General features: G+C 31.2%; 1 protein-coding gene across 1 annotated transcript; it reads right to left on the bottom strand.

The window, feature by feature from the left end:
- Nucleotides 1-524: 524 nt before the first annotated feature.
- On the bottom strand, nt 525-14462 carry LOC115890786 (protein lethal(3)malignant blood neoplasm 1-like). The gene is made up of 3 exons (XM_030911122.1): nt 14397-14462; nt 8084-8201; nt 525-679 (listed from the first exon to the last, which is right to left on the bottom strand). The coding sequence occupies exons 1-3, from the start codon at nt 14412-14414 to the stop codon at nt 525-527; spliced, it is 291 nt and encodes a 96-aa protein (XP_030766982.1). The 5' UTR covers nt 14415-14462.
- Between the last annotated feature and the right edge of the window lie 628 nt (nt 14463-15090).

Below are 15090 nucleotides of genomic sequence, written 5' to 3'. Positions count from 1 at the left end.
AAGCGAAGCTGGAATGAACACAGACAGCATGAGTAATGAATTCTCAAATTCCATGAATTAGCGGCATCGCAAGCAGCTTAAAAATCGAAGAACTGGATCATCAATACAAAGATCGAGGCCCTAAAATATGCTCAAAGTTAATGATAATGGGTATGTCTCTATTAAAAATCCGCCAGACCAAACCACATATTCGTGTTCTCTTAAACATGCAGCAGTCGACCTGTGGCATCAGTCAATGAATGCTTTCATTGTGGCCTCCTCATGGAGCCAACACACTGACAAGCAGCAAATGCAGAGATCTGGCCACTACTACATCCATACACATAGGAAATCACAACAGGTTAATTCATCTCATTTGACACAAGGTCCATTAGAAGACTTTGTAATGGTAGTTTTACAATTTTAAGAAACACGAATAAGTATGGTTTGGTCTAGTTTTTTTAGTTTTACTAGGGCATACATATACATTATCATTAACTTTTGAACATAATTTTTAAATTTTTTCGATCTTTTATTATTGATGATTAGTTCTTATTTTTAAATAAGCATGCACTAATTCGTAGATTCCTCATGCTTAAAATTTTGAAATTTCCATTCTCATCTGTGGCGTACACTGTCACGTGATAGATTCCATCAGCGGTTATAAATCCGAATTCGCCCTGAATAATTCCTTTTTCATCTGAAACAAAAGATTTTTTCATGTTATTTAAGCAGTTGGGGACTTTAAATATTGTTTTTGAAAGTGGAGATTTGTGTGGAATATTAATAAGTCATTACTTAGAACACAGACTTTGTAATTTGCAAGTTAAAAAGGAATACAAGAATTTGCACTTTGAAATGAAAAAACCGTACTTTGAATACTAAAGATCCTATTTTGCAATAGTTTTTCACATTTAGTGAGCATTTTCAAATATTTTTTTTTCATTAAACCTAGTTGACAGTCCTTAAGCCATAGTCATTAAGCTTGTTAGACCTACGTCCATAAATTTGCCCGAAAACTACTGTTTTGACTAATTTGCTTGCAAACAAAAAATAACATTTGTTTGAAAACCTCCTTATTTACCTTATTAATAATTTCTCACATGAGCTCTTATTTTGGAAAGCATTTTATATTACTAGTTTGCAATTTTGTCTGGGTTATAAGATTCTTGTTTGCGGGTATATAAGCATGTTTCTAAACGACTTTTATATGCATGTTTAATTGTAAAACTTCATTCAGAACCTCTCAGTTAGTGGAATAAATTAGTGGTTTTAATTACACTTTATACTTTTTAGTTTACAATCATTGACAATGTCTAAAAAACTGTTGTATCCATAGAGAAAGCATAATATTTAGCTTATAAAACAATTATTAACTTTTGATTTCTAACCAAAATTTTTCTTGACGGCTGATAATCAAAGGCCAAAATGACATTTCTCGCAAATTTTGAAGTATAATTAGTGGAAAAGTCAAAAGATTGTTACCTTTTTTCACTAATTGAAAATTACTACCACTAATTATGATGTTCTGAATGCTTACATTAAAATTAACCTAACTTCTACGGCTAATTGAAACTACTAATTTATTCCACTGTTTTCGAAGTTCTGAATGAAGCTTTACACTTTATACTTTTTAGTATACGATCATTCACAATGTTTAAAAAACACATTTAAAGTTAATAGAACATCCTGGCAACAGCTTGCGTTAGTCGGTAGTTGTATCCATTGTATTTTGTATTTTACTAAGAGTGGATCCCAGGTGGAACCCTCCACTGAGGCCGCGAGGGCCTATTGTGGTTCAGTTTATACAAGCTCTTTAATAGGAAAAGAGCATTAAAGTTCACCCTCAAGACCCAGCCTTTTAACATAGGCCGCTATGTCCGAGGGTGATATGTCTTCTAGGTCTGATAGGTCTAGCGTGGGTTTGCTAAACATCTCAAACCTGGTCCTGCCCCCAGCGGGACAGGTACACATACGTGCTTCATTGTTTCGTCACCTTCCATACAGAGTCGGCATTCGGCATCTTCCACCAGTCCCATCCTCTGTAGGTGTGATCTCAGCCGGCAGGGGCCCTTGTATACTGCAGTAAGCGTACGCGCTCCGTTCCTACCAGCCTTTAGGAGTTCACCTGTTCTACGTTTGGATGGCCCTGCTAGGATTGTCTTGACATTTTCCATTCCGGGAATGTCATACCAGTCCCGAAGCGTCTCGCTCCTAACCCATTCACAGAGCCTGTCTCTTGCGAGATTATTTGGTACACTAAGTGTGTCGCTTCTGGGCCCACGAATGGCGAGCCTGCACCAGTTCTGGCGAGGGAATCAGCACGTTCATTTCCCTCTAGGCCGACATGTCCCGGTATCCATATTAGCGACGCTTCGTTTCCATCTTCTAATATATTGAGTAGTTTCTTACAATGAAGAATCGCCCTGGGCGTGCTTTTCGTTGCCTCAAGTGCTTTCAACGCGGCTTGACTATCCGAAAATATGCTTATTGTTTTCCCGGTGTATTGCTATTCTACCAGCAGTTGCACGCAGGTTTCAACCGCATATAGCTCAGCTTGGAAAATTGTGGTGTGTTTTCCAAGACTGTGGTAGATCTCAGTCTTTGGACTGCTGCAGTAAATTCCTGCGCCAGATCCTTTATCGTTTTTGGATCCGTCCGTGTGCCAACACATTTCCGCAAGTAATAAGCCGTTTCTCGGCTTATCCCATTCGTCCCTATTCGGAAACAGGACGTTGTAGGTGCGCATCCAGAGTTGGATTGGTGGTGTGAGATCCGAGACCATTCCCAGAATCTCATCTGATTGTAGTTCGTCTACTAGTCGGTTTTGTATGAACATGATTGTTCCTTGGCTCTCTCGTGCCATATTTAGAAACCTATATGTAGCCCATCTCGCCTCTCTCTCCAAAAGAATTTAAAGAGGAGGTAAGTCGAGTAGGGTTTCCATGGCTTTTGACGGCGTAGAATGAAAGGCACCAGTCACCGCTAAGCATGCTTGTCGTTGTAATTTTGACAGTTTATTCTTTGCCGTTGTCTGGTTGGCTTTATGCCACCAGGCAACTGCGCCATACGTGATAATCGTTGTATATTATATAGTTGTATCCATAGAGAAAGCCTAATATTTAGCTTATAAAACAATCAACTTTTGATTTCTAACCACAATTTTTCTTGACGGAAAATAGTCGAATTCGAAAATTATATTTCTCTTGCAAATTTTGAAGTATAATTAGTGGAAAAGTTAAAAGTTTGATAATTTTTTCTATTAATTGAAAACGTCTACCACTAATTTTGACGTTCTGAATGCTGACATTGAAATTAAAGGAACAAACTTTTACACTAATTGAAATCACTAATTTATTCCACTAATTGCGAAGTTCTGTATGAAGCGTTAGTCTGGATCTGTACTAGGCTTTATAAAATTAAGTCATGCTATAGTATCACTCTTTATTAACAGATATTTATTATAGTGTTTCTAATATTGTGTTTTATTAGAAAAAAAATGGAAAATATGGCACATTTTTATACCCTAGTACAATAACAACACTTTATATCTAATAAATTTATAAAAGCTGTTTTTAAAATACTAAATAAATTAAGATATAATAATTATTCCAGCTGAACTTTAATGCAACCTTTAACTCCGGTTTTCATCATTTTCTCCATTTGAAACTGTTATAATTATTAAAATATCAATCCCAAATGTCACTTATAGTCAATACTACGCGAATATATCGTATTGCATATATAGATTAAACCCTGAATATACCATATGATAAAAAACGGCGTCAAGTTGGCTTGGACTTAACGATTGATGAAATTCCTTATAGGTATAAACCTATAGAATTGATAAATACTTTTGAGACGAAAAATGATTCTCAATTGACATTTTTTTTTGACAAATAGTGGTAAATTCTAAACCGATATGCTTGAATAATACTTTATGCTACTTGAATTGGGGATTAACGTAAACTTTTAAGTTTTCATAGAAGGGATCTAGCTTATTAATGGATTTTTACTCATAAACAAATTTACCTAACCAACAAAAATGATTGAAATTTTAGGAGGTATATGTCCGTCCCATTATATTATATTCATTGATGCGAATTATAATATTCATTGATATTATATTATATTCATGATCTATGCATGCGAAACCTGGACACTTAAAACGAACATTATAAGGAAACTACAGGTCGCACAACGCTGAGTGGAACTAAATATGCTAAGAATAACCAAAAAGACCGTAAAAGAATAGAGTGGATACGACAAAAGAGCCAGGTAATAGATGTCATCCACAGAATCAAATTCCACAAGTGACAATGGGCAGGACATTTGGCAAGTAGAATGGACAACAAATGGACCATTACTGTATGGTACCAACGAGGAATTAAGAGACCTAGAAGAAGACCAGACCTGAGATGGGACCATGATATTAGAAAATTATCAGGGATAATAATGTGCCCAACTGCAAAGAGATTATCTAAATATGGTAGGGAGGCTATATCATACATTTATATTCTCTCTTCAAGAGTATATAAATAATACCTGGTGGAGATGATATAATCCCCATCATGTTATATGGAAGCGAAACCTGGGTGCCATACCGCCGACACATGAACGCATTAAACAAGTTGCAACAGAGATATCTTAGACAACTCTTAAGAATCCGATGGTTCCATCATGTCTCAAACGTATCGGTCCTTATCTCAAACGTATCGGTCCAAAAGCTAACTGCGAGGAGTATTGGTTTACAAATCCCACTTATGATGGGCTGGTCACGTATGCTGAATGCAAGAAAACCGCATACCAAAATCTTTTGCTACGGTGAGCTTGTAGACGGTAAGAGGAGGTCGGGTGGACAACTCAAAAGAAAAACAAGACATTTTACACGAAACATAAAGGGGATTAATATGCAGAATGTGTGGGAAGAAACAGCTCACAATAGAACTCCATGGATAGGTATTGTAAACTCAGTTAACAGCGACAACCAAAAGGCAAAGAGGCAACAAAGCAATGAGATTTTGAATGTCCGGAGTGCGGTAGGCAGATAACATCACGTATCGGGTTTTCAGTCACAGAAAAAGCTCATGAAAGAAAACGCCTTGCGTGACTATCTTCTGATGCGTGTCAAATGTCAAATACTCGTCAGCGAGTAAGTTATGTATGTAGTATAAATAATGCCTAAATAAACAGAAACAAAATCAAAATCAATATTTTCTCCTACAGTCTTTATTAATTTTCAACAAAAATAATAGAGACCCACAAAAAACATCATAAACTAACAAAATTATTAGTGTAGGTATAGTATTTTTTTCTAACAAATATTATATTATAATCTGCCACAAAAATGATACAAAAAAACCGCAAAATAACTGTATCAAAAGCACAACGTCGAAAGCGTATTCAACCCGCTATTATGCCCGACACAAATAACCTACTGAACCCGAACAGATCGAGAAGGGAAATATTAAAAAGAGCGACAAAGAAAGCCTTTTATGATATTTTCCAAATGGAACAATCACTTTACGTGGCGCTTTTATACCGCGTTCCGCAGTCATCGGCAGCCGGCCTTTCTGCATTGAGTTAATATTGATTTTTTAATGCCTTTGTTCGTGGAGCGGCCTGAAAAGATTTCGATGTTTTCCTTTTTAAACGGGAAAAGGGGCCACAATGGGTTTTGGTCTGCGTGCTCGGAAAACTTGATCGGGAAAATGTTTTTACGCCACGGTATAAGTGTGACCTGGTCTTATAAGACAATTAATAACAATTGCTGATTTTTTTGATTAATGAACAGCATGATTGAGGTTTTCTTCTTCTTTGTTTGGTGTAAGACAAAAAGCAAAATTAATTTTATACCATGTATGATCGAAAAAAACGCCGTCAAAGCCACAACGTAGGTAGTAGATTAAATTTACAAAAAGAAAACCCAGAAAAGATCTACACATGAACGCATTAGAGTGTTTCTCAAAATTTTTTTAGAAATTTTCAAAGTAAAATAACTCGGGTATTTTGGATTTATTTAAAAACGGTAAAGAGAAAATATGTTTATTTAAGATTTTTTATTTTTTATTTAAGATTCACCCTGTATATTGTTGTTAAAAACCTTAATTATCATTCGTCTATAGTTTGTGAAAAACAACATTTTCTTTTTTATTTACTAACAATAATGAGAGTATACCAGTTAAGTTGACTATGCAACTATGTTAATATACCAGGTGCGTCTCAAAGTGGCTCACCCCTATAACATTTTTAATTTTTCAGTTAAAAAAACGAAATTTGGTATGTTAGTATACGACATAAATTAAAATTGATTGAAGTATTCAATTGTTTTCGATCACTTCCTGTTTCACCGGAAATGACAACAACTTTTGATTTTTAAAAGGCACCCTCGGTATTTTCTTACTTTATTCGATAGAAAATAACACTCTGAATAGAATGACATATCATATGTCAACTTTTGACAATTTCGCATATAGTTTATTTGAAATTATAACTTGCGGTTCGTAACGAAAAGTAGACTCGAAATACCAAGTGTGTGGTATCAAATTATTCGTAAAAAATGCTTTTTCCAAATATGCTAATGAGCCACCCTCATTCCATTTGAAAAAAATGAGTTATGATTAAAAATACGATTTGAGAATTTTTTAACCGGCCCAGATAAGACACTTAAAACATTAGACGATCAAATCTATTTTTCCAAGGCTCCTTGATTAAGAATTAATGTTTTTAACATAGCCATGGCACTCTAGATTGAAATTTAAAATACAATTTTTTCTTAAACGAAAATGTTAAAAGTTGACATATGATATGTCATTCTATTCAGAATGTTATTTTCTATCGAATAAAGTAAAAAAATGCCGAGGGTGGCATTTAAAAATCAAAAGTTATAGTCGTTTCTGGTGAAACAGGAAGCGACCAAAAACAATTGAATACGTCAATTAATCCTAATTTATGTCATATACTAACATACCAAATCTCGTTTTTTTTATCTGAAAAAAATAGTAAAGTTATAGGGGTTGTAACGTTGGTACTTTTGAGACGCACCCGGTATATGTTCTTAAAAGTTTGCATCAAATTGAAAAAAGTGGTATTATCGAAAAAACGTTTCAATTCAGCATGTGAAATAACAGAACATTATTTTGACAGATCTCATGTGACAACTGTCAAGTTGGTAAATTTGAAACAGTCCCCTTTATAACTTTGACTTGCATGTTACATGTCATTAAATGAGAGAAAAAGAGCGCGCTCTTCAGCTTGTTCCGGCACTAAAATCGTAAATTAATATTCAGCCCATAATTATTTTTTATAATATTACTGATATAGTTTTTGTTGTAACGAAATAGATATACCATAAAAATAAACGGAATTGATTAAATTACATTACATTACATTCCTTTTTTGATTAAATTAGAATTTTAGAAAAAGAAATGTATCTAATTTTCGGGGATTTGAAAAACTAAAAAATAATTCACAACCAGATTAGGAAGGCTACATTTCTTTGCAGATTGAGTTCTCAATCAAAACAGACCATTGTAATTTAAATAGGAATTAAAAATATCATAAGTATTTTAATGGCCTACTTGATAAAAAAATATAAATATAATAATAATTAAAAAAAAATAGTCAAAATTTCATACCGAATATTCAGAAAATACGACGGAATAAAAATATTGACAAATTTTAAAACCAAATTAATATTTGTGAACTAATGTTCAATTAAGAAACAAGGGCGACCCCGTACGTCAACCATTGATACTATACTGATTGGTAGCGCCTCTGATAACTGTTCGCAAAATTTAACTTTTATTTCCATTAAGGAAATTAAAGTTAAATTTTGCGATCATTTTTTTATCATTAAAATTTTGTTATTATCATTAAGGAAAATGTTGTAAAGAAGGATGTTTTGTGATTCAAAAATAGTTCTTTAAGAATATTAAAACTAGTAACAAATATTAAAACTAATAACAAGGTAGAAAGAAAAGTAACTAAGAAACTAGAGAAAAAAAATAGAAATCATGATAAAAAATGTCATGACACTAAATAATTCTAACAAAAATAATAATTGGATACACTGTACATTAACTTATCCCAGTAATAAAAATACCTTTCTTCTCATGCCTATGCTGTTCTCCATCAATAGTAAATCCAAATTCGTAAGGGCTATCTTCGTCGCTTTTCTTTTGACTTGAACCTAACGTAACCAAGAAGAATGTAATAACAACCTGAAACAAACATTTTTATATCAATTTTAATTTTGAACTGATAAGATGATATTCCTTGAAATATTGCAAGGACCGTACCATTCTCATTTACCAGTACTCTTTTAGCATAAGAAAAAATAATTTTATGTGAATTTTTGTAATAAATCGTGATCTATTAGAGGAGTACAATAATATCATTAAATAACATCTATAAAATTTATGATCTAAATAAAATTCTTATGTCCATTGTTTCTTTATAGTTACTGTAATTTAATATGACATTTCGAATTCTTCTACAGGTAATATGAGAGTTTTATTGTAATGATTGTCATCTTTATGACTTGATATGCTAATAGTTCAAATAAAAGCATACTTAAAAAAACAACTTTATTCAAACTCTATTTAATAGTCTGATATATTGAAAAGAGATTAAAAGCATTAATTAAGCATGCTGTTTTCATTACGTTATACAAATGTTTAATCCGATTTCTTATTAGTCGTCTTCACTACCTTATTCATTAAATTAATAATAATCTTAATGATCTGCTAACACCTGTTTACTTAATTATTTAAATATTCGAATATGTTTGATTTGTTTTCGGAAAATATCGCAAAAATCTTCTTGCGGTTTATTACATAATTCAAAGCAAATCCTTAATTTATTATAATTTTATTCCAAGTTCAATCGCTACTCAAACGAAAAAAAAAAGAATTTTTAGTTAAACAAATAAAAGAAAAATACTTTTGTGATGATAGACTTGAAACTATTTTTTGCTATTAGCACTTTCGGTTTCAGTGTGACGACTTGACAATTGATGAGTTATTTTTAGATATGGAGAGAGGTTTTTTGAACCAACAGATATACGGATCTGGTCATTAAAACTGCGCGGTCTGGATTTTAACGTGTAAGACGGTGATGTAGACAACTTAATGAAAAATAAAATGTATTAAAAAGAGATTAAAGTTGGGTTGATATATTTCTTCTATGCGGTATTGACGGATTTTGCATCAAAATTTTTACGAAAGATGTTGCATCTACGGTTGGAACTTTGTTTTTGAAAATTAGTTACTCATTTTACTACCGCACTAATAGATTATATTTAGCTTAGATATATTATCATCATTTCAGTAGTATCTATGAAAGTTTTTAAAATAGTTTATTTTTGTCTACACACGTAAAAACCGACAATACTTTGTGCCGCTTTTTATTTTGTCTCTCTGTCTATCAACCGGTCATTTATATTTATCTCTGTCGCATGCATTAAAATAGAGACAACGCAGATGAAGTGTCCAGGATGGTATAATATAATTAAACCCAGTATTATACCGGGTGCGTCTCAAAAGTATTTCACACCTATAACTTTTTTATTTTTTCAGACAAAAAAACGAGATTTTGTATATTAGTATATGACACAAATTAGGATTGATTAGCGTATTGAATTATTTACGGTCACTTCCTGTTTGACCAAAAATAATTACAACTTTTGACTTCCAAATGACACGAAAAAACCTTTTCAAATGACACCTTCAGTATTTTTTTTGCTTTATTCCTCATTTTGCCTAAACACTCCTTGGAATGAAATATTATATGTCAACTTTTGTTATTTTCGCATATGGTTTATTTGAAATTGTAACATGCTGTTCATAACGATAATTTGACTCGAAATACCAAGTGTATGGTACCAATAAATTATTCGTAAAATATGCATTTTCCAAATATGCTAATGAGCCACGTTGATTTAGTTGAAAAAAATGAAATATGATTAAAAAAGTTATTTGGGCATCTTTTAACAGGTCAGGACAAGACAAGAAAAACACTAAAAGATCAAATCTATTTTTTCAAGGCTCCTGGATTAAAAATTAGTGTTTTTAACACAGCCATCGCACTCTAGATTGAAATTTAAAACACGATTTTTTTAAGCAAAAATGTAAAAATTTCACATATATCTACATACCTCTATATATTGTCATTCTATTCAAAGGGAGATTCAAAGTGTCATTTCCTATCGAATAAAGTAAAAATATACCGAGGGTGCTATTTAAAAATCAAAAGTTGTAGTAATAATAAAAACTATTTTAGGCTTACCATGATTTTAAAAAATGTATGCTTTAAATCAAACGCTTTATAATATAATAATTTAATATACAGGGTGGTGCACCTCATTCGCCTCGGTTGATTATACGAAAACGGAAAGATGTAGAAACAAAATATTTTATGGGTTTGTTTATTACATGTGAGAAGGCAATGTGCATAATTTAAAATTATTTTGAAATGTACAGGGAGTGTCAGATCTAAGATCCATACCAAAGTTATGTTTTTTCTTCTTTCTAAACACCCTGTATTTGAAATAACAAAGTTTTTATGTAAAATAAATATTTAAAATAGACCAGCAATTTTTGATACCCCTGTATAAATTTAAGAAAGCAATATTTTTTTTTAGTAAAGTTTATTTTCCTGGCTTCAAAATCAGCACTAGAATTAACTCTGAAAAGTAATGTACAGGGTGATGACAAACTTTTTTATTATCGCATGAATATTTAAATATCTTTAAATGTCTCAAAACCAAAGCATTTAAACATACCCTTATAATAAAGGCCTTATTTTATTCTCAAGAATTCAAAAATGAAATAAAATACCAGGTGTTCCATAAGAAAAGATATATCTTTGGTATGGATCTTAGTTCTGACACACCCTGTGCATTTGAAAATAATTTTAAAATTATGCACATTGCCTCTCTACATATACCCATAAAAAATTATTTTCTTATTAGTTTCTACTTTCTGTTTTCGTATAATCAACCGAGGCGAATGAGGTGCGCCACCCTGTATTTGTAGCGTGCCAACTACCTCTAATTTTAACAAAAAAAATAGTTTGCATTATTAATAAATAAATTTTAAAATTAGCGGGCATTAAATGTATTATACTTTTTTTTAAATACATTAATTACATAAAAATTAGTCGTTATACCCATCAAACGACAAATAAGCTTCAAAAAATTCATTCCTTCATAAGTTATGTATGATAATATTACTACTTTATTCTTCCAAAAATAATAAAATTTGTTTTAATTTTTATCCGCAAAATGGATATAATAAATGGCAGATTTTTATTTTTTTAACCAAACAGGTGCAAAAACCTGTTTGGTTTCATATTTAATTAAACACAGGTTATTCGTATTAAAACATAAAATTTTGATAGGTGGCCAAATGAATAACCATTAATTTTACTAAAATAATTTAATTCAAATGATTATAACAAATTATCATGCTTAATGGAATTAAAAATTGAATATTATATTAAAATTTACTTAAGACCTAATAATATTACAAAAAATAATAATATGTTATGAAGTGTTTTTTTACTCTGCCCGAGTCAGGAAAGGATAATGATTCTTGACATTTATTATTTATTTAATTCTGTCATTAAGTCATTGCTTCATTAATTAAACATATGGTGTCATTTTTAATAAGTAAATATTGACTATGATAGTGAAGTGTTCTGTATAAGCTGAATCGTATATTATAAAAATTTAAAGTTTAGTTGTAATAATTTATTTATATTACACTCACAATCTATTAATCAATTTAAAGAATTTTAAGAATATGTATTACATTTTTAATTTATTATTAATTAAAACCAATTTTATATCAATAACTATAATTATTATTGATTCACGTAGAACCTAATTTTATTAAAAAGTTACAAAAACTTATTAGCAATAATATCTCAATTTAATACATTTTTTTATTAAAAATGAATTTAATATTGAATATTAGTATATTTTATGTATATGTCGCATTATGCAAAAAGACTAGGCATATTATACAACGCCAACGTTTTTAACAAAAGAAGGATACTTTACATAGGGCCTATCTGTTTTCAGTCGCTTTGCAAAATGCCTAATGAAGACTAGTCAGATTGCACAAAACATTTTACGCGGGAATGGTATAACTAATCTCAATTTATCCAACCACATTTCTTGAGCTTCCCTTCCAAAATTTGGAAATAATGGCACAAAAATGTATGGTTGAGGAGGATTTTTATTAAGATCTAAATTCATTTTATTCTAAAAGAAAGCAAAGTTCCACAATGAAGCAACCCTGTACAGGGTGGGTCAAGTTGAACGCTTTTAAAAGGAAACACCCTTTTCTATAGGAGATAGACAAAAACTAATATCGGTGTCTGGAGCTCAATTTTCATCAAAAACATTATGGTGAAAACCGCACATCAATATCTGTTACCGTTTCGGAGTTACGGGGTGTGTTTCAAAAATGTGCATTTTTTACAAATTGCTGTAACTTTTTGGCTATGGAAAATTTGCATGAAATATTTGCAAGCACCTTTTTACGTAGAGATTCAGAGATTTAAAATATATGGCAAAAAGTATAGTATAGTTTTCTTTAAATTAATAATTTAAACACAAAAATTAAGGAGTTATCAACAGAAAATTTTTTTTTTTGTATAGTTTAATGTATATTTTCAATTAACCGAGAACTTAAATTACCTTTCAAAATATAGCTGCTTTGATATTTTGTTACAGTCCCCTTCAGAATAAAGATTTTAAAAGTTCATAACCTTTTAACTAATTGACTTTAGTACACCCGCAATGATGATATATAAGTGGACTCGAAAATATATTTTTCCAGTAAGACAACAGCACCGCCTTTGAAAGCTGAAGTTATCAACAAAATTTTGCATTAATTTCAAGAATAATTGATTAACTAACCAGGACAGCGTTGGCCCGTCAGAATTTTCCGGACTCGATGCTCATGGTTATGGATCTAATCCCTATAGGATATCTTGAACAAACGTTTTATTTTTAAATTGTCCGTAAAATAATATCATGCTTGAACTGTTTTAAATTACAAAAAAATTATGAAATTATGTCACCCCCACTTCGAGTTAATGAATCCGCAGAGTGTTCAAAACTGACCAATCTGCATTTCAGAACACCTGCCTGTCAAAATCTCATGTCTCAGTTTGCTATTTATTTTATTGTTATTAGATATAGTTTAAATAATGTGTTGATGTTGAATTGATATATTTTTAAATTGTTGCCAGAATTCACACATCTCATTGCAAATATTATTTTCGTTTGTTAGGTGCATAGCTAAAATTTTTTGCATTACAACCAGCGCCACCCCGTCGTTCAAAACCTATTTAGAAGTGGGCGAATTTTTTATTTTCTATCTTTTTTTTTTTGTTTAAAAAAATGTCAAGTGTGCTATATATTTGGAAAGGTAATTTTAAATTCTTTTCAATAGGTAAATGCCTTCACGGTGTCCCATACAAAAATCAAATTTTCTGTTGACAGAACACAAGGAATTACTAAAATTTAAAAATATATGTAAACAAATAAAATTTCTACAAATAAAAGATTGCTTTAGGTATTTTTCTTAAAACACAACATTTTCCAGCAAGGGGCCTAACAATTTGGCAGAAATACACATTTTTGAAAAACACCCCATAACTCTTAAACGGTAGCTGGAATATCTATATGCGGTTTTTCTATACCATCATGTTTTGACAAAAATTGAGCTCAGACACCGACATTAGTTTTGAATTATCTCCTATAGAAAGGGTTGTTTCCATTTTGAAAGCGATCCAAGTTTGGCCCCCACCCTGTACTTAGTTCAGGTATAGATTTTTCTAGCATTTACTTTAAAGTTTTTGAGTTGTGGAAAATATTTGCATCATTCAGACTGGAAACCCTAACTTATAACAGCAGAAACAGAATAAAATTTAATGTTAAAAGAAGTTCCACATTTTAATGGTTACGACTATAGTTTGCTTAACATCAATGAATTAACTTTCGATAACTAATTTATTCTAAATGTATATATAGCTATTTAAAGGTACATACTTAGTGCTGGGGCCAATTTTGTTATTGCTTACTTTATGCTGCAATTCTATGTAAGACACCTTTATAGGAACTGTTTTTACTACTATTTTAGTTTTAAAGATATTTTTGATCACACATTAAAGGTTCTAAGTAATGGTATTTTGTTTTAAAATCATTACATTTGATTTAAAATGCTTCTTCATTAACATAGGAGATAAAATTGGCAATTCTAATTCTCTTCCAGATGACTTTTATTTTCTAAAAATTAAAAGAATAGAAATACTGATAAGTATTTTTTTTATTTATATTATTATTGTAGTATATTTATCATCCGTTCTTTAGTTTTTTTAACTCGTTATAATTTAAGAAATACCTGAGTAATCAACTTCATATTTGTGATTAATTATGCCCAAATATATAACATACTACACTAAACACTATACTATATTATGAGATCACAATAAACTTCTAAATTTGTACTTTCAGTGGCAGTGGTAGAACTTTCCAGTCTTGTACAGAGTGAGTAAGCTTTTCCTGATATTTTTTGCTTTATCATCACCATCCCTCATGGAATGAAGATTAGCTCTAAAGTTATGATAACGTGCGTATGTCCTAGGAGTGTATCATTATTACATATATATATGTATTTTTATTTTTTTTTTTTTTCATTTGCTTTTCCTTTGCCCTTGTGATGTGCTTGAAGATCAAGACTGATTTGCAGTACCAGTGGACGGATAATAAATGTGAGGATGCAAATTTTCAGTAGAAATAATCAGAATATTCATACTTTCGTGAGAAGTGGAAGCTAGTTTTCATTTTATTTTGGCTAAATGTTTCCAGATTTTTTTAGAGGCGATATTATTAAAATTGGCTTCAAAACTAGACATTCAATATCAATTAATTAATCACACGTAACACTTTACGAATCTCAATCTAAGGTTAAGGTCAAAATCAAAACAGACAAGTACTTTTCGAAATTTCAGGAATACCTGCCGAGCTTGTTCGATGCGACATTTAATTTCCTTGTTTGATGTCCAATCTTCGGAGAACCAGATGCCCAAGTACTT

The sequence above is a fragment of the Sitophilus oryzae genome, unplaced genomic scaffold, assembly GCF_002938485.1.
Source record: "Sitophilus oryzae breed Bouriz unplaced genomic scaffold, Soryzae_2.0 scaffold_918_pilon_pilon, whole genome shotgun sequence".
Classification (NCBI taxonomy): Eukaryota; Metazoa; Arthropoda; class Insecta; order Coleoptera; family Curculionidae; genus Sitophilus; species Sitophilus oryzae.
This window is presented reverse-complemented; position numbering and strand designations above follow the sequence as displayed.